At 40.5% G+C, this 22,569-nt stretch overlaps 2 protein-coding genes across 3 annotated transcripts; one reads left to right on the forward strand and one right to left on the reverse strand.

Moving 5' to 3' along the window:
* Positions 1-715: 715 nt before the first annotated feature.
* Positions 716-8,158, reverse strand: ube2g1a (ubiquitin-conjugating enzyme E2G 1a (UBC7 homolog, yeast)). The gene is made up of 6 exons (XM_041952077.1): positions 7,991-8,158; positions 6,050-6,152; positions 4,956-5,053; positions 3,948-4,126; positions 3,492-3,611; positions 716-2,912 (listed from the first exon to the last, which is right to left on the reverse strand). Exons 1-5 carry the CDS (start codon positions 8,034-8,036, stop codon positions 3,525-3,527), a joined length of 513 nt encoding a protein of 170 aa, XP_041808011.1. The 5' UTR covers positions 8,037-8,158; the 3' UTR covers positions 716-2,912; positions 3,492-3,524.
* A 6,954-nt stretch (positions 8,159-15,112) lies between these two features.
* On the forward strand, positions 15,113-21,694 carry spns3 (spinster homolog 3 (Drosophila)). 2 transcript variants are annotated; one of them, XM_041952346.1, is made up of 13 exons: positions 15,113-15,234; positions 16,041-16,287; positions 16,394-16,459; positions 16,904-17,040; positions 17,305-17,456; positions 18,341-18,407; positions 18,502-18,644; positions 19,083-19,235; positions 19,321-19,510; positions 19,718-19,783; positions 19,881-19,979; positions 20,339-20,510; positions 21,123-21,694. In XM_041952346.1, the coding sequence occupies exons 2-13, from the start codon at positions 16,062-16,064 to the stop codon at positions 21,188-21,190; spliced, it is 1,539 nt and encodes a 512-aa protein (XP_041808280.1). In that variant the 5' UTR covers positions 15,113-15,234; positions 16,041-16,061; the 3' UTR covers positions 21,191-21,694. The 2 variants fall into 2 exon arrangements, with proteins under 2 accessions (XP_041808280.1, XP_041808281.1); XM_041952347.1 differs by having other exon boundaries at positions 15,135-15,238.
* Positions 21,695-22,569: the final 875 nt, after the last annotated feature.

Genomic DNA, 22,569 nt, shown 5'->3' on the forward strand with positions numbered 1-22,569 from the left:
GTTCTTGCACGGAATTAGTTATGTCATTAAAGTGCGAATCTTACACGCCTGGCTAGATTTACAGTAGATTAGTATCAGCTCTGAAGTTAACGATTTTCTATACTAAAGAGGAAAAGATGTTAATTTGTTGTACAAAAACAGAAGTCCTCGATGATGACCAGTATCATTGGTTATTGTTTCATTGTGAGCGTGAGAATGTGGAGGTTTGTCTCCACTGATGAAGAGTGAAAGGAGTTTCTGATCCGAAGAGGTAAGGTATGGCAGATACGTTCACAATGATGAACGGCTGTCACATTTGTGGTGCCTTCAGGTGCTCCTGCTAAACTCCTACGTCTGCGATTAAGAGTCGGACTCATGTATTCGGTATAGTTGTACAGAAGACAGGGTAGATTCAATTCAAGTCCCCTTATCCATGATGCTGTGATTACAAAAACAACAACAACAAGACTGACCAATTTCTGGCAAGAATAGCATTGTACTTTTCTGACACTACTATTAAGATCCATGACAACTGAATATTGTCATGGTCTGCTCTTTTGGGGTCACGTATGGCACTGTGGTGCATCTCTTCCCTAGAAATAAATCAAATTAAAGGTCCACTGTAGGTACATTTGCTGTCACACCAAGATAGCCCCAGAGACGGTGACCAAGTTAATAATCTGCTGACTGAATTCTTCAAAAAGTAGCATATTCTGAGGATAAGGTATATAGCATATAAAGCATGATGCTGTTTAATGAATGAAAACCTGACAATGTTTTCTCTGCTGATAAAACTCAGAGGATTCTGTTTACCAAATCACTGAAGACACATTTAGTTAATCAAAGTACTGTATGGTTAAAAAAGACTCCTCTTATACTTGTATCATGTTCACAGTCTTGTTTTACCAAAATCATGATTGAAGGTCATTTTGCATTAGTTTACTTTTGTGCACTAAATATGACTTTCTTGATCAGTTACTGAATGGAAACAACAGGACAATCGTATGGGATTCAGTTTGTGTGACAATTCGAATTCTAAAACTTTCTAAGCTGACAGTCACGTGCTTGTGCAGAGGCAAGCCTGAACAAGAGAAACTGTTTACACAACTTCAGATGTCTGTGAGCCCCAACTGAAAACATCTTCTATACAGTTAACCTGTCATTGTGTTAGTCGCTCTGATAATTCATACATTTAGCAGTGTGGTTTGTCATCAACAAAACTGGATAAATTAAGTGACTCTAAGCCAAAAAAAAAAAAGGAAAATTCGCTGAATGAAAACAGTTTAGCAGAATTTACAAAAAATGAGTAGAAGAGTAAATTACATGCTCTGAACACAATCCCCTAAATCCACCATAAACTCATGTAAAGAATATATCAAAATGAGTGATTCGAAGAGTGATCTTGCTGAGAAAACAGATTGACGTTAACATTTTAACTAATGAAATGCTTTTGTAGTAACTGTCTACATATCAGCCACATTTAGTGGACTTTTTGTCTGAAATGCTGATAATAAAAAGGCCATTCTATAAATGTAATTATTGCAATGAAAACACTTTGTGTACATGAAGGTTTTCTGTTGTCTTTGTCACGAGCAACATGTAATTAATGTTGTGTCCAAAACACGGCTGAATTAAATACACAAGTAAATATTGAAAAAAAGTCATATTTTAGAAGAACTCACTACAGGTGACAGGTTTCATAACATGAAAAATATACATCAGTATTTTGTCTTTGTACAATAGGCAAAACTGCAACAGTTCAGTGAGCAGAATAAGGATGAGATTGTGGATCAGGGGAAAGAACGGCAAAACAAAAAGGGCACACATACTGGATCACAAACACTCAACATTCGCAAACAAAATCCCAGAAACATTCTGCGAAAAACAAACAAAACAAAAAATACAATAAAGCATGCATAACAATTCCTACTGAGGACAACACACACAAGGAAAAGAGAGGCTGCTAAAATAATGGAATATTGGAGAAGAGGGCCTCAACCTGTATCAGGATATCAAAAATTAACATGTGTACACTTCATATTATAGGAGTTATTGCTACACCAAATTGTTATCCTATTTATACAGATGCCCTGTGTACTGGATATTAAACAGATTCATACATGGGTGGTACACGATTTTTCCATCTTTTCGATCGACATTTTTAACACTTGTTCAATGCGGGGTGAAGTGGCCAAGCATTTTATTAGGAGGCACTTTTGAAAAAAGATAGACAGAATTTAGCATGCACAAAAATTAAGGGGTATGTTGCCTTTCTGAAGTCAACTGAGCAGGATGGTAAGACTTGTAACTGATAAAGAAAAACAAAATCATTCAGGTGCACGTATGATGTCGAGCTCTGAGAGTGTTAAAGCACCCACGAGAACAGCTATGTTTTCTAATATGGCGGTATCCCTCGAAAAAAAACCCTTCGTCAGTCATGTCATTCATGCCTTGGTTGAATCAATGAGGTTCTTCACAGGTGACATTCCTCCAAAAGCATCACAAGTCTCTTTCTACTAAAGACCTCCTGTTAAAACAATCTAAAGAGAACTAATGCATGCTGGACTTGAGAAAGGAAAATGGACAAACATAAATCTATCTGAACCAGTGCTACTCATTTGGTCTAAGTGTCTTGATGGATGGAAAGGGAGCTTATATATTATCCGGTTTAGTCTGTGCTATTTACATGTCTTTACAATATCTTCCTGAATGTTGAAGCAGTTCATAGACTTGAAAAATGTATTATCATCTTCTGGGTGTTTTGTTTTTCGAGTTGGCACTTGCTTGGCAGTTTTCTGTCAGCCTTGGTAGTCACTGTTATGTTCTATTGCAGCCTACAGTAGCCAGTCTGTTCCTGCCAAAACAAAGGAGGACAAGCCTGACAGGGTGGAAGAGTGCAGGAAACAGTGCCATGTTGATTTTCAATTGGAGACCTGTGGGAAAGCACACATGAAATCACAGGGAAAAAATTGTTAAGAAGCAGCCAGGGCTATGACAAACGTCATAATGTCAACAGACACAAATACGAAATGATAAAAAGAGCAGCAAACAACCTGCAGCAGACCAGCTGGATGTGTCTGCAATTAAAGGTTAAGGTGTAAAGTCTGCACTGCTTGTTGCTCTTAAGATAGTCGGTTTGACATTAGTTAAGTTGCATCACTGGGTCAGGTGACACAGTGTAAAATGACTGCTTCAACAAACCCTTTCATCTGAGTGGCCAGTTACACTGTCACACTGTATAACATTCACACAGGTGAATCAACACCTCTCTGAAACAGTTCCTACAAAAACAGAACACTGGAACTTTCACAAAGGGATTTATTGCAGGATTAATGTATCAGACTGCATTAGTTTTAGCTAGGTGTAAAAAATAAAACTGGCAACTCAGTGTAGTTTACATTCCAACTACTAGACAAATAACTTAAATGTACCGGTACAACAAACAGCCACTTCAACAGTGGAACCTTGCTGTGATTTGTGAATCAAAGGTTTAAAAAGTCAAGAATACTTGCCCTGAAAACATGAAGCTAGATCCTTGCTAAATATCACTCAAACGCAGTCTCTTGGCTTTTTCGTACACAACGGGCAACTTTCCTCTTGAATGCGCCGTGTCTGTCCTCCCTCCACTCTTTCTGTAGAGGACAAAAAAAAAAGGTAATTCAGTTGTATATCTTTCTAGTATATTGCGTATCTCTCTTTCTTAATTTCATATTTTCCATAATCACAAGATTTGAGGTATAGGTCGAAGATGTTTGTAGCTTTGTTTATACAACATCAAAATGCAAAATGCAAAAACAGAAACCTGCAAATTCTTCGATTTTACTGTACGTTGTGGACTAAAAAGGCATTAGACAAACATTTATACACCCATTACATAAACCATCACATGTTGTTTGGAATAGAAAAGCATATCCATTTTACTCATCATACCATTTTATTCAACTTTTCTAATCAACAAGTACACTTACTGCAGCGTCCACATTTGCTGGTGAGTCACCATTTGGATCTGCCAGCATGGAGATAACACTAATCATGATGGTTTCCACTGTGTGGATAGGCAGCCAGCGCTCCTCTGGTTTCTCATAGCCGTACTTGTCCTCCCCAGGCTCGTGCAAAATAGAAATACATACATCTCCATTCTTGTCCACTGGAACAAAAAAAAAATTAAATACAACTAATGAAACAGAAAATGTTGTCACTACTTCTACATAATACATATTAATGTCTGCTTATAACATTTGCATGACATTTAGCCAATCAGCTACCAAACTGATTAATGATATTGTTTATAGACAGTGCCTAAAAATACCTGCCTTTACTTTTTGAGTCAATATTTAGCAGAGGCACCTTTGCTAGCAGTTACAGCTGTGAGTTTACAGGATGTGGATTCAAGTTCTATTAAATAGCATGGAAACAATGAGTGAACAGCAATTATCCTGTCCTACTGCATACAGTGCAATGGATTGACATATTGATTTTGACTGGCCCACTCCAGGATACTAACATTCTTATTTTAAATTCATTCCTGTCTAGCTTCTCCATTTCAATAATTCATACAATTATTGATCATTCTGTTTAATTGTGTTACTACTAGCTTAAACAAACTCGAACTCTTCTATTTTTAATTCAACATGGGCAAAAACTCAAAGGGTGTACTACCTTTTCAAAGCATTGTTTATTCAACATAATAAACATAAACATACTAGAACACAGAACTTGTAACACATGTCATAAGGAAAAGTGAGTAAAATAGCTTTAAGTTGTACTCCTGCTTCATGAACAGTATGTAAATATTCCTTGGTATTAACACATATCACAAAAGGTAAAATCCTCAGCATTTCTAAAATGACATAATGCATAAAATAACACTAGGCTTTATGTATTTAATGCTTTGAGAGAAATATAACCTCCACTTTTGCAAACAGGTCTATAAACAAGGGCAAATATTATTCACAGTGTTCTTCACCTGTACCTACCATTAGGGTGCCAAATATCTGTGATAAATTTCATTTTAGGTGGCCTGAGAGGGTAGTCTTTGGGAAATGTCAGATGAGCTTTAAACACACCACCTTCACTGTGAACAAAAAAAATCAAAGACAAAAATTAATACAATAAACAAACATTATACAAGTATCAAAACACCTCTCTAAAAATAACTGATCACATCTCACAAAACATCTCTCCTACTGAATCCCATGTTTAGTCACATTTCAACCAAACACTTGAGGTATAGTGCCCTTGAAACCCACACCTAACCCATACCTCCATGTACTTAAACTGTTAATCCGATTTTTCCATCACAGACAGTCTTCTTAAATGTAGGTGGTGTTGTAAACGGGGCTTCGGGCTGACCAATTTCACTTTTCCAGCAGGTAGAAACAACAGATGAGGGTTTCTTGGTCTTGAAAAGCTGTAGCCTTTACTAACTGACATGCTAAAATCTATATTGTGCATTTACTGTCAGACTGACAACTTCCTGCTAACCTTTACCTCTGCTCCACTAGCATTCACCATCACTTTTCTGCCACTCTGTCTCACTCCCTCAACCACACACTTAACAAACAGAGCTATGCTACTCTTATAAGAATAAGAACACAATAGAGGACAGTGAATGTTTTGTGTTCTTTATTCTTGGTATGTGGCTGTTAATGACAAGGAGACATGCTTCGTTTGAGAAAAGGCTGCAAGATGAAAGAGTGTGGGAAATCGACATCTACATGAAGGCACAGAAGATGACTCTGGTTGCTTCAATTGTCCGTGACCACTCAAGAGACTGCAGTGTTTCTAGCTCACCCTGTAAGTACCAGATCAGTTTGCTAGGTACCTCAACAGAGGGGTGGCAAAAAACAGGAAAAAAATGAAATGGTTCTACTGGTACTATCCACAACTTTTGACAGTGGAAATACAAAAATAATCATTCTAATGTCAGAAACAGAATCCTTCATTGATCCCTGAGGGGAAATTGAATCAGTTGCTTTTGCTCCCATTGTCAGTTCCTTAATTTGTAAGGAACTGAACTGAACAAAACTGTTTGCCGGAAACGTAGCTTGTGAGACAGTCACAGACTTACTAAAGTGTGTCTGGAGGTCCGATGATAAGGACTTCCCATCTGTAGAGATCATTATCCTCGATCAGGCCTGCCGAGAATCCCTCCACTGGGTTTTTGTTCAGCTCTAGAAATACCAAAGTCAAATCATTATTAGCTCATATCATGGTACCTACAGTATGTTAACTAGACTGATTTTGTGCTTTTCTGAAGACTGCTGGGGAGACAACATAACCCTCACCAAGGAGGCCTAGCTTTGTGGTTCAGTAAAAAGCAGCATGGTGCTGAAACGACACACCACCCAAATAGTCGTGCGTTAACTCTTACTCACATTGCAATTCACACGATCTGTTTTGCACCATGCAACTCCTAACTTTAAACATAATTTAATTTAGTATTATTAATTGCAAAATAACTACTTACTAAAATACCATAATGACTTATATACTGTACGCAGTAATTAGTCTGTGGTGCTTTTAGGCAACATACTGAGAGAGGAAGTTTAGCAGTGCCATTTGTCTGTTAGTGACCATAAAATCTCTCATTTATTATTATGTTAGTATAACTAATAAATTTATTTAAATGTTATACAATGGGTAAAGGATAAACACATTTATTACGGTGCAGATAATGTAGATATATGGCCACTGTTGAAGACAGAACGTTTCTTTATAGAAAAGCATGTTTCATCATCTGTTCATTTGCCAGCCTTGGGAGCAGGAGAGTATGTGGTCTTATTTCTCACTCAGTGGACAAACTCACTGGTATGCTACCTTTCTGCACATTCAGCTCCACAGCCCTATTTCAAAATAGATGCTTTGTTACAAGGCAAGTCTGACACGTTGATGCAATTATTTGATGTCTTCCAATCACCACTGCGTCACTTAAAACCTAAAGTGGGTTTAAATACCACTTTAGATTCAAGATTGTATTATTAGTGCAGGTCTACAGCAATAGACATTTATTTCAATTTTTTTCAACAGCCTCTATAACAAATCCAAGTATGTTTACTAAGGAAATTAAAAACTAACAGTAACAAAAATTGTCTGACAATAACTTATTACCTAATTTCAGTCAATAAAAAAATTATGCAAGTTAAGGTCATCTGCCCATGACTATGGAGATACCTTTAAAACTACAGAGAAGCACATTATGTCCCTGCCAGGTTGCATACGGAAATTACAATCCAAACCTGCAATGTAACATTAATGCTACAAACCCGAAACGTTATAAGATGTGTGTTCGGCTTTTGGAAAGTGGCTTACATATAAACAGATATTCAATTCGCAGGTGACTCTACTGAGATAATGAGCACAGATAACGTTAATGCTTGTTTCAACATTAGTTAGCCTGTTAGCTCGGGGTGTTTGTGCTAACAACAGTGACAGCGGCTAACTTTAGATGTAGCGAGTTGGCTACATATGTTATTCAATATGATTAGCAAGGCAACCTGGGTCAACTAGTGCAACGTTGCGTAGATGTATGCATAAATGTAGTAAGTAACATCACGTCAATCACATTACTAGCAAACTCATGTCTTTAAAAGGAAAACGCCACTTGTTATGTCGGTTAAAATATATGTAAACACATCCGAGTCAGTCGAGCCAGCTGGATGCTAACGTTAGGCTAACTGCTTTTAGCTAGCCCGACACTAGAAAGTCGTCGGGACTTCTGACAGCGGCTTTCAACTGAAATCAGTGTGCAACGTCGAAACACACATCTAAATGAGTTGGTCTTCCAACACACTGAAGGCGTTTATTTTTCAACAGAGAAACGGGTCTGTCGACTGCCACTGCTACAATCTCCACACAGTTTATTTGTCATGGGACATTAACGTTAGTGTGGAAGGTTCAAGAAAACAGTTTGCGCCAGCAACATCGTTTGAATCACAGCTAACGTTAGTGTTCGCGCAAGTGCCACAGTTAGCTAGCCATCCAGCATCAGTTATCGCTAAGGTTTAATTACCTGCAAGCTGTCTCCCGAGTAACAGCGCTGACTGAGGCTCTGTCATAGTGTAATGCAGCTATGTTCAATGGCAATATTTTGAGGTAACGGCGTTAATTTAACGTTCAACAAACAGTACTCCGTCCCCTCTATTTTCCGTCTAGCATTCTCGTCATTCTTCTTCTTCGCCTTAACCTGCTCCTGCTGGTGCTCTTCTTCGTGGAGATTGTACCGCAGCCGGCATCCTTATTGATGCCTTACTGCCATCTTCTGGACAATCTCTCGATCGCAGTCTTCTCATAGTCGAATAAATAAATGTTTGCTATCTTTAAACTAGACAAAATCACTTAAAAAGTTTCAATTTCCTCTCTTACACATGATATTAACCCTATTCCTAATTGAAAATAGATGACATGATGCCCCTTGTGCATTTTCTTCCACCATACTCCTTTAGGTAGCGTCGCTCACAGATTAGCCTGTTCCAACTGGACAGTCGCAGTACAAGGCAGCCTTTAGAATGACAAAGACAACAGAGGGCCAAGACTACATCGTGGGCTCTCAAATGTTTTCCTTTCATAAACCTTAAAATAGACATGCTAATGTAAATCATAAATGTTGAAATGTTGTGTCTGGCTGCGTGCAAAATGACTCAAAGCCTGGACAACACTTTGGCCCAGGCGTGCCCAATCCATGTGAAAGATTTGCCATTGTCAGTTAAACTCTGAATCAAAGGCTGTTTAGTGCAGAGTGATTATCACCAGGTTATACTGTTCTCAAATATGAGATTAATTTGTGCCAAAATTATGTCGCATATGTGCTACAGTTATGACAAGCAGCAAAGGGTAGTGTAATTAATAAACCAGTGACTGTATTTAACCTAATTTTTATGGCAAATTACATGTTAACAATATAGCATCAAGCAGCATTGATCTGGGTCCAAGCAGGTTGCAAGCATTTGGATGCTTGTTTCTTATTAAAAAGAAAATGTCTGTTTCTCATTTATGTGACAAGATGCACTCGAAAATACATGCACTTAAATGAATCGCCACATTTTTGACAAGTAGGACTTGGCCACCTGGGGATTTAAACCATGGACCTTTTATCACAAAAGAAGGTGACTAACTGCCTCTACTTGAGAGTCACGATTGGCCACTCAACTTGGAGCCAATTACATAACATGCGCTAAACTGGGGTATTTTTTGACTAGTTATCGCTTACGAAAGTCAAAATATGGTGATAAAATTCTGAAAGAACACACATCATTTTGGTAGTTTTGGGTTCAAATACTTCTGTGAGGTTTGATCAAACATTTGGTGAATTAGAGACTGTCAGGTCCAGCTGTCCAGGACCTCTGGTGAAATGGAAATAATTATTGGCAGTTTTGACAGCAATATTGATCAAAAATTGACTGAAACTTGTCTGACTGGCTTGGATGTGGAATCCTCCCTGAACATTAATGGCTTTGTCTTTCTAAAGTACTTCAACCCCCATCACAGGAAGGGAAAGTCCACCTGGTGGTTCAGCAGGTCGGAGGAAAACTGCTTTAGAAAGGGAGGGGCATTCATTCTTCAGCAGGTTAAGCGCACAACCAGAGATGAGCCAGGAGAGTGATCCTTGGGTTTTGGGTCTTGTTTTGTGGTCTTCTGTAAGAGACAGGTGGTGCAACACTTTACTCCTCTTCTTCTGTACTCTTCCTGTCTTAAACTTGTACTCGCTTTAATGTCTGTCTAAAGACTTAATAAAGTTTGCTACATGTCTAATACTTGCATGTTTAAAAGCGTGGCGCTCTCTCCTCTGAATGATACCAAACACACCACATATGAATTAACAGGATATCATACACCGAGTGATAAATGAGTGATAGACAGTGTTAACCCAGGTCAAATGGCAGTCATGTACAACATCAGGTATATACCAAACATGAATACACATTGTAGACGCACAGGAATGGGATACATAAAAAAGTGAAAATGAAAAAGAGAGGAATGTATTTTAGATTTTTTTTTTGTCTGTCTTCCCTTGGGGAGATTGAGGAATGCAGATTTAACACACACACACACACACACACACACACACACACATCTGCTCTCTGTGGTCACTGTTTTCAGCAGAGTGGCATTTCAGCTGTAATCTTCTTTGTGGATCCGGGTATGTAAAACACGCAGCTGTTAGCTCAGTCCTATTGTATGGCCAGAGGGGGGTTAAGGATCAGTTTATCAGATCACTTCTATAACAAGAGTCTTGATATTAATGTCATTGGATGGAACGTAGACTTGGTGACAGACAGGTTGCAGTGTTCAGAGTTTACTCATCTACTGGTTCACCTCAAAGATGTCCACTCAATGTCATTGAGTGGAAAATCACAAGTATTTGGGTACTGTGTTTAACAACAAGTTGGGCCTCCAGCCAAATGTAGACATACAACGTCTGTGCTTATTGAGAAGAATGAACTCTTTTAGCATGTGCACAACACTGATGGCTCTGTTTTATAGAAGTTTCCTCGAGTCTGATCCGTCCCTCTGTATTGCAGCACGGTTTAAGAGCCTGAGACTGGCCAATAAGAGCAGGCTTGGTGTCCAGTGTCCAGTAAAGTTATTGGGATGAGTCAGCTGTAGCTCTCTGACCTCCAGTAAACGCAGGTCCAAAGGAGGAACCAGGTCATATTGAACTGTCCTGACCCCACAGAGGGAGTTCAAGCTCTTGCCTTCAGGCGTAGATACAGAGTTCCTGTTCACAGGTCATAGATACAAAGTCTCTTTTATCTGCACAGCAACTAAAAGCCTGCTTTTGCGCAGGTGATCCCTGCACCAAAGCACATTACATATTCTGTATTCAGCTGGTCTCTGTCTTCATTTCAAGTGAGTTTGTACTTGTACTGTTTGTCCCTGTCATCTGTCCAAACTGTACTGTGTTTGTACGGATCAGTGTGTCTTTTTGCAAACATACCTGCAACCAAGGTTTGACTTGGCTGAGTTGAACTGAACTTGTAGAATTTGTGCAGGAGCACTTAAACTGTACAAGTGGCAAAAAATATGCGTAAGGGAGGAATAATTTAATTTGCCCGTGAGCATGTTTTATTACGCTGGTGACACATGACATAAATCTGATGCTATACAGCTCCCTTTTCTGAGCGTGAGGTCAGTAATTATATATTGTGCTGATAACTACGACAGAATTTAATTTTAAAGGGGGTAAGAGGATAACATTTTAGAGGTAACGTTCACCCAAAAATGAAAGTGAAGACTGGCCATTTACACTCAGATCTTATGGTGGTCAGTGGAACTGGGTGAAATAATCATTTCAGGAAATCATGTTAATTGTCATGAAAATTATAACTTTGGGAAAAAATATGATTCACAAAGGCTGAGTGATACTGCATTGGTTTATGGTTCAGAATGACCCAAACTACCTGTTAATGTACCACTTTAAAAGAATGTTCTATCTAAAATTCACCAGGAAGTAAAAACACCATATCATTGGCTGGATAGTTCCATTCTTGTTGTCATTATCCCTCACTGAGCTGCTGTGGACCACAAAACATTTGCAGATGATATGCTGCGATTGTCAAATGTTTGTCGGAGGAGGCGGAGGTTGCTCACAGCACCACTGACCCACAGACAGGGAATATCACGGCAGATGTAACAAGGTGTGTGGTCCTCTAACAAATGCTTGTTTATCAAGAATATTTGTTTTGTTTGTTCAGTTTATTTCATTTACTCTCGTGTGCCCTTGTATTACTTTTGCATAGCGAAATATTGAAGATATTATTTGGTTGATGGACATTTTTATTCAGCAAGAGACACAGCTTCTTAAAATGCTCTTGATTACTTTAATTGGTGCAGCTGAGGACACAATGACTAAATGTTTGTACATTTACTCTTGGTACAAAGTGCATTTTTCATTTTTTATCAAATAAAAAAAAAAATTATTTCCTTCCTTTCCTACTTTGGCTGCAATAGTGATGGAAATGTGAGTTTCACTTATGAAGCACTACCCCTTTTGCCACTAATGACCAGCCTTCATGCAGTGAATTGAACAGAAACACTGAACATGGAAACATTTTCACTCAAATCAGTGTTGTGTTTTTTACTGTATTGTTTGTGTGTGTGAGATAAAGACAGTTTTGCGTTGTGAATGAAGGTTCGAGGTGACTAATGTCAACTTCCCATGAACAAACCCCACTGACACCCACTAAGATCTGGCTTTTGTCTTCAGTGGGAAAGGGTAGTCACATGTGTTTATTGGCAGTGATGGAAACACCCAAGTGCACATGCTAATTTTAAGCCCTTTTAGACAAAAAGATGATGCATGCTACCAACGTTGACTCGTAAATATTGCCTGATGTCAGGCAGATCTCATCAGATTGGGAGAACCTGTGTGCGTCTGCATTGTTTTCACCTTCAACTGCTGCCATTAGCAAGGTCCACACTCACAACCTTTGGATGGAAAAGGGGTGCAGATGTGGCAAAATCTTAAACCACTGCACTATTCAGATATGCTTTTATTGGACATTTAAAGGTGACTATACATGGAAGAGGTTTCACTCAAATCCACATTTATGGTGTCCCTTAAAGCCTTATGGAATATCAAAAATCCAGAAAAACAATTTTTTTTCTGTATTGTCTAAATATATTATGCAACCAAATTGATGCAGATTGCTCAAATATTTGTAGGAAGACTAGAAAAAAAAAGCAGGACACAATTCTAAATGCCTGAAAATGTATCAAGGCCAAGTGGGCGTGGCCTGTATGGATAGATTCATCTCGGCCCACAGTGTGACCTACAGTTCAACAGTTATAGACCAAAATGTAAAGCTGATAGTTCACCATCTGGCAGGGTAGCAAACAAACAGCTTTCACAGACCACATTCTGACAGAGGCAACGTTCTGCAGGCAGGTTTAGTGGTGAGCGAGCTAATAGCTCAGAAGCTGAAGCCTCATTCAGAAGGAGGATCTGTGAAGGAGAGCCTTGTTGCTGCCAGACAAAGTCAAACTGTTCAGTGTCAGCGTGTCTGGAAGAATTCACAGAGATGAAGAGAAACCTGACGAGGAAACTCAGTGATAACAAGTGACCTTCATGGTGGACATGACCAAAAACCTCTCAGAGCTGGACATCAAGCTCCAGCAGCTTCTCAGCTCTCTGCTTTAAAATGTGAAACCATCTGAAAGCTGCGGCAACTGGAAAGAGCAAACACTGAGCATGTTCCTACTCTGCAACTATGATATCTGAATATGCTGCTGAGTGTGAAAGCTCCTTCAGGCATTTGGTGAGAGGTTTCAGGACATGAAGAGCAAACAAAAGGAACTGAACATATTTGCAACAAGTTGTTTAATATGGAAGCAGCTGATGTTCCCGACAACCTTCAACACGAAGTCATTAAGCTGCAAAGCAACGATAGACTACTGTGAGCAGCCCTTTTCAAAACGGACCAGACAGACTCAAACCTGGAAAACCAGCTGTAAGTAGCATCATCATCATCATCATCATCATCATCATCATCATCACGTTGATGACATTTTGACAGCATTTAAGTTTTTTAAAAAACTATTGCATATATCTTGTCTGGAGGTTTGGTTGAATGGTTGAGTGATTCAGATTTTTGAGGAGAATCCAGGCAGTGGCTGTCTTGGACAAAAGATAAAGTACAGTATTGACACTATGGTAGACACTAGATGGCAGCAACTGACCTCATCCAAATGAGAAAAATGACTTGCTACTGCCAGCACTAATTCTACTAATAATGCCAACAGTGAGGTAAAAAAAAAACAAAAAAAAACATCACAATGCATAGTAGAAAAAGAAAAAAAGCATAGTGAATGTTTAGGTGATTTAGTTAGTTAGTCTCTGACCCAAAACAACCACAGAAAAACCCCTTCTGACCACCAAATCCATGAGACATGAAAGCAAGAGACAAAGTTCCAGGCTATGAGCCAGCCAGACCACACTAGAAGCCTCTCTGATGCTGGCACAGGAGCTTTTAGTCCGGGTTAGATGCATCTCAGCCAGCAATCAGGTGAGGCTCACCTGAGCAGAGCTAGAGAGGACAGGAGAGGAAAAGGGACAAGCAGCGCAGGTGTTAGCTGTTAAATGGATCATTGCTAAAGAAATGATCTCAGACCCTTACAGGGGTGGTTCTCTCTCTAGTAGAGTAGATTGTAAGATGACTGTGATGAAGAATTCTTGGTGAGCAGTGACCACATATGCATCTGCGTTGGCGGCTGATGGGTCTGTACCTGTGTGCCTCTGGTTTTTCCACAGAGTCTGTTATATTTTATCTAGTGAGGCCAGAAAGCAGCTGAACTAGATGACACAGTTCAGTACTGTAGGGTCAGTTCTTGAATCAGAGGCCACGTTGTACGAATGTACGCCTGCTATAAAATCTTCACGCCCAACATGAATTTACAAGCTAAATAGTAATGCTCACCATGTTGCTGAATCAAGATTTTTTTTTTATCATAATTAGCTTGGTGTTCAGAGAGCCACCCAGATAGATCTGTGGTCTCTTAGTGATTCTCCAAACCTGCTGACAAAAACATCAATTTTCGGGGTCAGTTCTTGAGACAGAGCATTTATTTCACAATGTCCTGGTAAAGATTTGGAGCTTTCCTTTCACACATGTAACCAACCATCCTACAGATCGCTTTTGGAGAGCTGAAAATAGTCCCTTGGTTTGTTTTCCAAGGAACGTGACAGAATGATCAGTGATGGAAAAACAGCAGATTAATGTCACTTCATCATCTGTGCTGAACATTCAAGCTGAAAACAAATAATTTCCCATGGATGAAAAGGCAGAGATGCAGCTTTTTACTGTCACATGCTCCCCTGACCGCTGTGAAGTAAATGCTCTATGGAATTTAATACACTTACATTATTATATGTAACATGCTACCAATGACAGAACAGCAACCACTGATGAAAGTCATAACACACTTATTTATAGCTTACCACCTGACCTGCACCATCAAAACATTTCACTTTACTGTTTTATTCCCTGCTTTTTATAAGAAAGAATGAAAAAAAAGCAAAGAAAAGTGATATTTGAATTGTTTACAGCGTTGCATCACAGTGAAGGTCTGTGTGAAAGCATATGACCAACCCAGTGTGGGCTGGTCCCTCCGCTAACTTAATATCTCTTGAGGCATGTTAGAGCCGTGGCCTCTGTTCACTTCTTGAAGCCTCAGAGACGCACTGCGAGCCACAGCTTCCTCTGACAACTGCAAATATGGAATGAACTGTGGAAATACATAAACAAGACCTTATCATCAGTACGTGAGTCTATTTCTTATCCATATTTTAAAGGAAACTGAAAGTGCATGCATGTATAATGTAAATACATCAGCAACTGCTAAAAGAGCCAGTTCTTTTTTTTTTAACAGTGGGAAAGTTTTCCACTATGTTGTCTAGAGAAAATGTTTAATGCACAATAGTGTCATTGTTGTGACTGAGTCAGTATTGTTGCACTGACTCTCTAACCAGAGCAGAACGCCGGCCCTTTACACAAAATTATCCACTTAAATTATTTTATTTAATAATGACCATAATTACCTAAAACATCTACTTTAGGTTTGGCTGTTGTGGTATTGTAAGAGCCGTAAAACAGCAGAAAACAACTGAAAACCCTCCTTCTCCTTCCTGTCTGTATTTTGACATAGTGTGTGTGCAACAGTAGTTGGGTCATGGCTTTTTCTGTCATAAGGGCTATTTCTTAACTGTTTCCACTAACCACCTTAACTGATTTCCCCATAATTAGGTCACTTGAGGGGCACACAACTTCAAAAGCAGCACGTAAGAAATGTAGCACTCTCCTCGCTATGTGCCATTAGGTTGACACATGTGCAGTGGGATAGAGACAGTCGCTTGTTCTGTCATGTAATCAGATTTTATTTTAAAGATGAAAGCAAGAGGGGCTGTAATTCCTATCCACTCCCCCCCCCCCCCCCCCCCCCCCCCAATAAAGTTCTGTCCTGTCGCTGAGCTTTATTGAGTTGTCTTGTTACACTTGTTGGCAAACCACAGTGCACAGAGTGTCAATGACTTCTCCAAAACTGGGTCATATACTCTGCATTTCCAGGTGAAGAAAGAGCCGATCGCCATGGAGCCAAATGGATCAGCGACATCCCCCCAGGACAGGCCGATGCCCCGATGGAGCCTGAGCTCCGGCTCCGGTCTACATTATGGCTCTTTCGTAAACAGCCTTTCATCACTCACACCACAGGCGGTGGAGAAATCCGCCATACCTCCCAGACGTGCCTATATAGCTGTAGCTGTGCTGTGCTACGTCAACCTGATCAACTACATGGAACGGTACACAATAGCAGGTTAGATGATCCCTCGTGTACACATGACAGCACCGCCTCTCAACAAACACCACATGCTGCTTCTCTTCAGTGGACTCATGCACGAATTGTTTCCAATGTCATATAGGCGTCCTCCTCAACATTCAGAAGTTCTTTGTTATAAGCGACAGCACAGCTGCACTTCTGCAAACAGGTATGATGATGCAGCTCCATGTCAGACACACTCACACACCATCCCTCTGAGCGATTAAGGTTTAAAACTCTTGGAAAACACTCACACACATTTTGAAGGTCCCCATTTTACCTTGAATTACTTAAGATGAACTTGTGTAACATGTGCTGTAAGGGAATTGCAGAGTGCTGTTGGTACAGAGGTTGACAGAAATATAAAGTTAGACTCTCTCTATCTCTCTCTCTATCTCTCTCTCTCACACACTCACTCTCACACACACACACACACACACACACACACACACACACACACACTTGCATGGCACTTGTTTGTTCTAATTAGTCAGAGCTCTATGCGTTAATAGTCCACGTCCTTGCAGGTCTTTTATTGTGAAAAGTTTCTTCAAGTCAAGTCACACTTGTCACATTGTAAAGAAGGAATTAACACTTATTGATGTACTTACAGTCTTCATCTGCAGCTTCTTACTCATGGCCCCTCTCTTTGGTTACCTTGGGGACCGCTACAATCGGAAATACATCATGATTGGTGGTTTGAGCGTGTGGCTTGTGACTGCGGCCGCCAGCTCTTTCGTCACTGAGTCGGTAAGTCAGAAATAGATGCAACTGCACACGAGAAACAAGAAATGAGAAGCGACAAGATCATACGATGCCACTTCCTGACGCTTGTAATTAGTTTTTCTTCCTTCCCTTATTCACTCCTCAAATGGAAATGCTTGAATTTCAGTGTATCAGTTGTAGTGTTTGTGACTGTATGAATGGCGTGTGTTAAACTGTGAGAGGAACCTTGTGGTATTTGTGTCTGAATCCTGTCAAACTGCTTCTACGCTGTTGTCTTGATCTCTTCAGTACTTCTGGCTTCTGATGGTGTTGCGAGGCCTGGTGGGGATAGGAGAGGCCAGCTACTCCACCATTGCTCCCACCATCATCGGTGACCTCTTTTTTGGGGCTCAACGGAGCACTATGATCTGCATCTTCTACATCTTTATCCCTGTGGGAAGGTTAGAAGCCAACTCCGCCTAAAGTCCCTTTTTTTTTTTGCACTCCAGCGTTTTTTCATTTACAGACAGACTAGAAAGTCAAAAATGAGCAATAAACAGCCATGCATGCTGTGAAACCAAGGATGTGAATGTTGGCTTCGTCCTCAATGCATTTGTCTCAAAAGTCTCAGATTTTGTCTCACTCTGCAAGTTGATCTTCAGAATGTACTGAAATTAATTGAAAGCTTTTACTTGCCACATTATGCAATGGGTTGAAAAATGGCAGACAGTGGTGTAAGGTCATATTCTTTTAGCAACTCAACTACCATCCAAATCACAGATATTTAAACAAAAAAAACATGCAAAGAGGTTTATATTGACCACAGGACATCTCCACCCTGGTAAAGGAGCACAGAAATATTTTGTAAGGATGCAAAATACCTGTGCCGAGTTCTTGTAAACTTTTACCCAGGAGCAATAGCAAGCATCCTGACTGGAAACAGCATGAGATGTGCATGAGCCAGAACAGGAGGGCTATCAGTGGTATCCATCGTCTAAGCATCGGTGGTATCAGCGAGGTGAGGGGCCTGCACAGAGCCTGAAGCACCCACCCCGCCCACAGCCTGTTCATGCTGCTGCTCTCTGGCAAGCAATACATAAGTATCTGCTGCTGTACCACCAAAACCACAGAGCAGCATCTGCTCTCAGGCTGTGACACTCCTCAATTCATCATCTGCACTTTGTCCATTAAAATCATTTTTGTTTTTGTGAGCAGCATCAAGGGACTTCAACTTGCATTTCATTGTATAACCCTGTGTTATAAAAGAATAAAGAAATTAAGCTTGTTAAACTTGTTTACATCATTATGATCACTCAAGTGTTTCCACCATTGCTCGTGTTTTCAGTGGTCTTGGATACATAACAGGGGCAGGGATCGCGACCCTCACAGGGGACTGGCACTGGGCTCTCAGGGTGAGAACATTTTCACCATCAGTAACTGTAAATGTCAGCTGAGCACTGACAGACACAGAGTGACGCATGTCTTCACATTTTTCTGCCCTATCAGATCACTCCGATCATGGGTGTAGTGGGACTTGTCTTGCTGGTCCTCTTATGCCCTAACCCACCCAGGGGTGCTGCTGAAACCTGCGGGGAGGGAGTTACAAGGAAGAGCTCATACCTGGAAGATGTCAAGTATCTTCTGAAAAAGTAGGGCATGGAACAAATACTATATTAATACTATATACTGTAATTCTGTATCTTTAAGCCATTCTATATTGATTGAGACTATAAAAAATGTATTATGATGCAGTTTTTTCACATAAACATTGAACAAAATTAATGATAGATGAGGACCTGTGAAATTAGGAGAAGGATGTAAAAATGCATGTCAGGGCTGTGTGGTGGAAAAACGAAGGAGTCACTGCTCTTAAATGATTTCAAACAAATGTTCAGTATTTCTGCAATGCAATTTTGGTTTAAATAATACACCAATACTGTATATTCACAATATGGTAACATCAGTTGGAATTGGTCCAGCTGATTTATTGGTCAAGTTCTAGTTAATACTGTGATACTTTGCATTGGTTTACAGAGAGAAGTTTTTGATTACCATTGACTAATACTGGACTGTTTCTCTGACCCTAGTAAAAGTTATGTGTGGTCATCACTGGGAGTGACGGCGACTGCCTTCCTCGTCGGAGCCCTGGCTTTCTGGACGCCCACTTTCCTCTCCAGAGCTCGGGTCTTTCAGGGGCTCCTGCCTGCATGCAGCGCAGAGCCCTGCAACGCCACAGACAGGTGCAGTGTGACCTTTGACCTACATCGCCCTCCATATGCTTCATTTCTGCTTCATCCTTCATGTCTGCCTCTGCTTCCTGTGCAGTTATATCTTCGGAGCTGTGACGGTGGTGACGGGCATTCTGGGAGGGTGTCTTGGCACTCTTTTATCAAGACGGTTTAGGGGCAACATGCCAAACGTGGACCCTCTCATCTGTGCAGTAGGCCTGCTGGGATCAGGCCCCTGCCTCTTTATTGCCATCTTTGTGGCATCGGCGAGCATTCCCACCACTTATGTAAGAGACAAACCTCTGTCTTTGCTGGTGTGCTGGTGACTTTGGTGATCTCCTGACTTTACCTTCACACGCACGCACGCACGCACACACGCACACACACGTTTAGAAGATACAATTTCAGAGTAAAATCAAAATTCAAGCCATGAACTCATTAACTTATTACCTTTAATTGATGTACTGATCGGTGGCATAAATGTCTCATTTCAGGTATTCATTTTCTTAGGTGAAGTATTGATATCTCTGAACTGGGCTGTCATGGCTGATATATTGCTGGTGAGTTTGAAGGGTGTGTGTGGGAACATGAATATGAACTCTTCTCCTGGAACATAAAGCCAATGGGTTGCTTTCTGTTTTTGACTTTTTACCTCAGTACATCGTTATACCAACCAGACGGTCAACAGGTGAGGCTCTCCAGATTACAGTCTGCCATCTCCTGGGTGATGCTGGGAGTCCTTACCTAGTAGGAGTGGTGAGATATAGTTCCTCTTTGCCACTGTCAGCTTCCTTTAAACCAGGCATGTCAAACTGATTCCATAAAGGGCTGTGTGGCTGCAGGTTTTTATTCCAACCAAGGAGGAGCACACCAGGCTGGAATCAATTAATCAGCTGATCTCAGTCTTCAGCTGATAACTTAGTGATCCCATGATGTTGATTGGTTGGCCTGGTGCGCTCCTTCTCAGTTGGAACGAAAACCTGCAGCCACACGGCCCTTTATGGAATCAGTTTGACATATGTGCTTTGAACTGTACTGTTTCATCAATTGAACCTCTGCAAGCTTTCTCTGTGCATCTTTGAGGCTTAATGCTGTCTTCACACCTGTACCAGTAGATTTCTGATGCTATACGGAGATCCAATCCTGAGACTCATGGTTGGAACTTCCGCAGTCTGAAGTACAGCCTCATGGTGTGCGTATTTGTTGGGATCCTGGGCGGAGTGTTTTTCCTCATGACTGCAGTCTACATTAGCGAAGACAAGAAAGCTGTTCTGCAATTCATTGAAGGTACATGTATTGTAAATGAATTGTTACTGCCCTTTTATTCTCTTGTGAACAAAACGTCAAAACTAAATGGTGACACAGTTTAACTACGAATCCAACAGCACATTTTGCTGTTTTTTGAGCTTTCCATGCTAAAATCGACATATTCTGAGGATGATTAGGTTTGGATTTTTGTGCAGGATGCATGTGTGGATGACACACCGGCACCATTGTGCTTGCTTGTTAATTCCTCCGGCCCATCCGGAACAACTGCACTCTATCACGCTCACTTACTACGAGCTAGCACCCATCCTTATTCAGTTAAGAACAAATTCTCCTTATCTGCACACATGCCCCAAAAACACTCTGGCAGTCTAGTCCTTCTGGCAACTCAGAGGCACAGATGGGCCAAACTTGATAAAGACAACATTGTCTTTGTACTTTGGAGCTGAGTTGACCTCATTCTCTCCATGCTATCGGATTGTTAATTGTAGTGTGAGGCAGCTGCACAGGGCGACTTAGTTAGCATCACTGCAACGTGGTCTGACTTCTCTGATCCTGCACCGACTGGTGTGTGTGTGTGTGTACCTATACCTGGTCACTGACATGTTGGTGTGTTTGTGTGTGTGTTACCAGATGATCTTCCACCACAACAGGGGCCTGCATCTGAGCCCTCCACAGAACTCAGCAACCAGGAGAAATGAGTAATGCTGGACAAAAGCGACCATGCAGTTAACTTATGTGTAAATATTTGGAGCAAAGTTAATATCTGCTGCTGTGGACAGCAGGATGTTGATGCTGACTTGAAAAGGTCTTTTTTTTTAAATCACTTTACAGCCGCACACTGATGACAAATGCAGAGGAAACTTGTTTTCACATTGTCAGAGCATCAAATGCCTTTTAAAAAATGTTTGCTTGCCAGGTTCAAATTATACTTCCTTTAGATGAGCTCAAGTCCATTTTGTGTGTAGCCTATAACCCAAAGTCAGCATACGACAGCCTCTACCACTGGACCCTCCATTCGGATGAGGAAGACTCACTCCAGCAGGGGAACAAAGGAAGAAAAGTGCAATCACTGAAATTTTGACGAAAAAAAAAATCTGATCTTATTACAATAATACCTCTCATTCAGGTGTACTGTGCAGTGCAGTTGTAAAGCAAATGATTACGTTTTCTGAATTAAATATTGTTTTTAACTTTTCAATAAATGCCAGCACAAGCATCACTGAGCATTCTCTTGTCTCTTCATTCCAGCCTTGGAGAACTATCGTCAGCCAGCTCGTAGCTGGTCAGCTAAAGCTATCTAGACAGGTAGACATTTTCAAGAAGATATTTCCGTATGTTTTGTTCTCATTTTAAAACTTACTTTTTTTCTGAATACATGAATTTATAGCAACAGGCAACAGGAGGTCTTCCAAAAGAAAAAGCAAATGAGCCAATACTCCATCAAGTGAAAGTAATAGAGTTCTAGTGAAATCTATAGGTATATTATCTATATTTGGTCATTACATTCTAAAATATACAGAAGAAACATTGAGCTTTCTGTAAGTGGTAGTCCAGAGAATTGCATTGCTGACAGAAGGATTTCAAAATGGCCGGGTTCAACTGTATCATCCCCTTGGTTTTCTTTCTTAATAATTTGCCTGGATTTTGCTGACGTCCATCTACACTCCTGTGACCAGTTCATAAACCCGAGGCAGAATAAGATGAATTTGCCCATGTATCCATATTGAGGATCATCCGATTAACCTCTCTATCAATGAACGTCCCTGCCAACACGCAGCTGCTGTCTGCTAATGAGGACCAGAGGGGCCTCAGGCTGAACCACAGCATATGCACATAATGGAGTTAAATACGGAGGATTTCCTTTCTCCACTCGCTCTCTATCAGTCGCTGGAAATTCATGTCATAATTACCTTATTACGACCCATTTCAGTGGATCTGCCCTGGAAGTGTCTCAAATTTCTGATGGTCTGTTGTCCATGCACTTATAAGAAAATCAGTGTTTCTATGTAAACATAAATAAAAATGTATTATCAGTTTTCTCCTTAGTTATTTTGAGTGTATCCACTAGATGGCGCAG

The sequence above is a fragment of the Chelmon rostratus genome, chromosome 14 (genome assembly GCF_017976325.1).
Source record: "Chelmon rostratus isolate fCheRos1 chromosome 14, fCheRos1.pri, whole genome shotgun sequence".
NCBI lineage: Eukaryota > Metazoa > Chordata > Actinopteri > Chaetodontiformes > Chaetodontidae > Chelmon > Chelmon rostratus.

Excerpts from the sequence above, each read along its gene's own strand:
- spns3 (XM_041952346.1), top strand. The coding sequence starts at position 16,062 with ATGGAGCCAAATGGATCAGCGACATCCCCCCAGGACAGGCCGATGCCC. Across the intron at positions 16,288-16,393 it reads GGAACGGTACACAATAGCAG|GCGTCCTCCTCAACATTCAG; the intron begins GTTAGATGATCC and ends AATGTCATATAG. Across the intron at positions 20,511-21,122 it reads TGTTCTGCAATTCATTGAAG|ATGATCTTCCACCACAACAG; the intron begins GTACATGTATTG and ends GTGTGTTACCAG.
- ube2g1a (XM_041952077.1), bottom strand. The coding sequence starts at position 8,036 with ATGACAGAGCCTCAGTCAGCGCTGTTACTCGGGAGACAGCTTGCAG. Across the intron at positions 5,054-6,049 it reads GGACCTCCAGACACACTTTA|TGAAGGTGGTGTGTTTAAAG; the intron begins GTAAGTCTGTGA and ends TTTTGTTCACAG. Across the intron at positions 3,612-3,947 it reads CAGCAAATGTGGACGCTGCA|AAAGAGTGGAGGGAGGACAG; the intron begins GTAAGTGTACTT and ends TGTCCTCTACAG.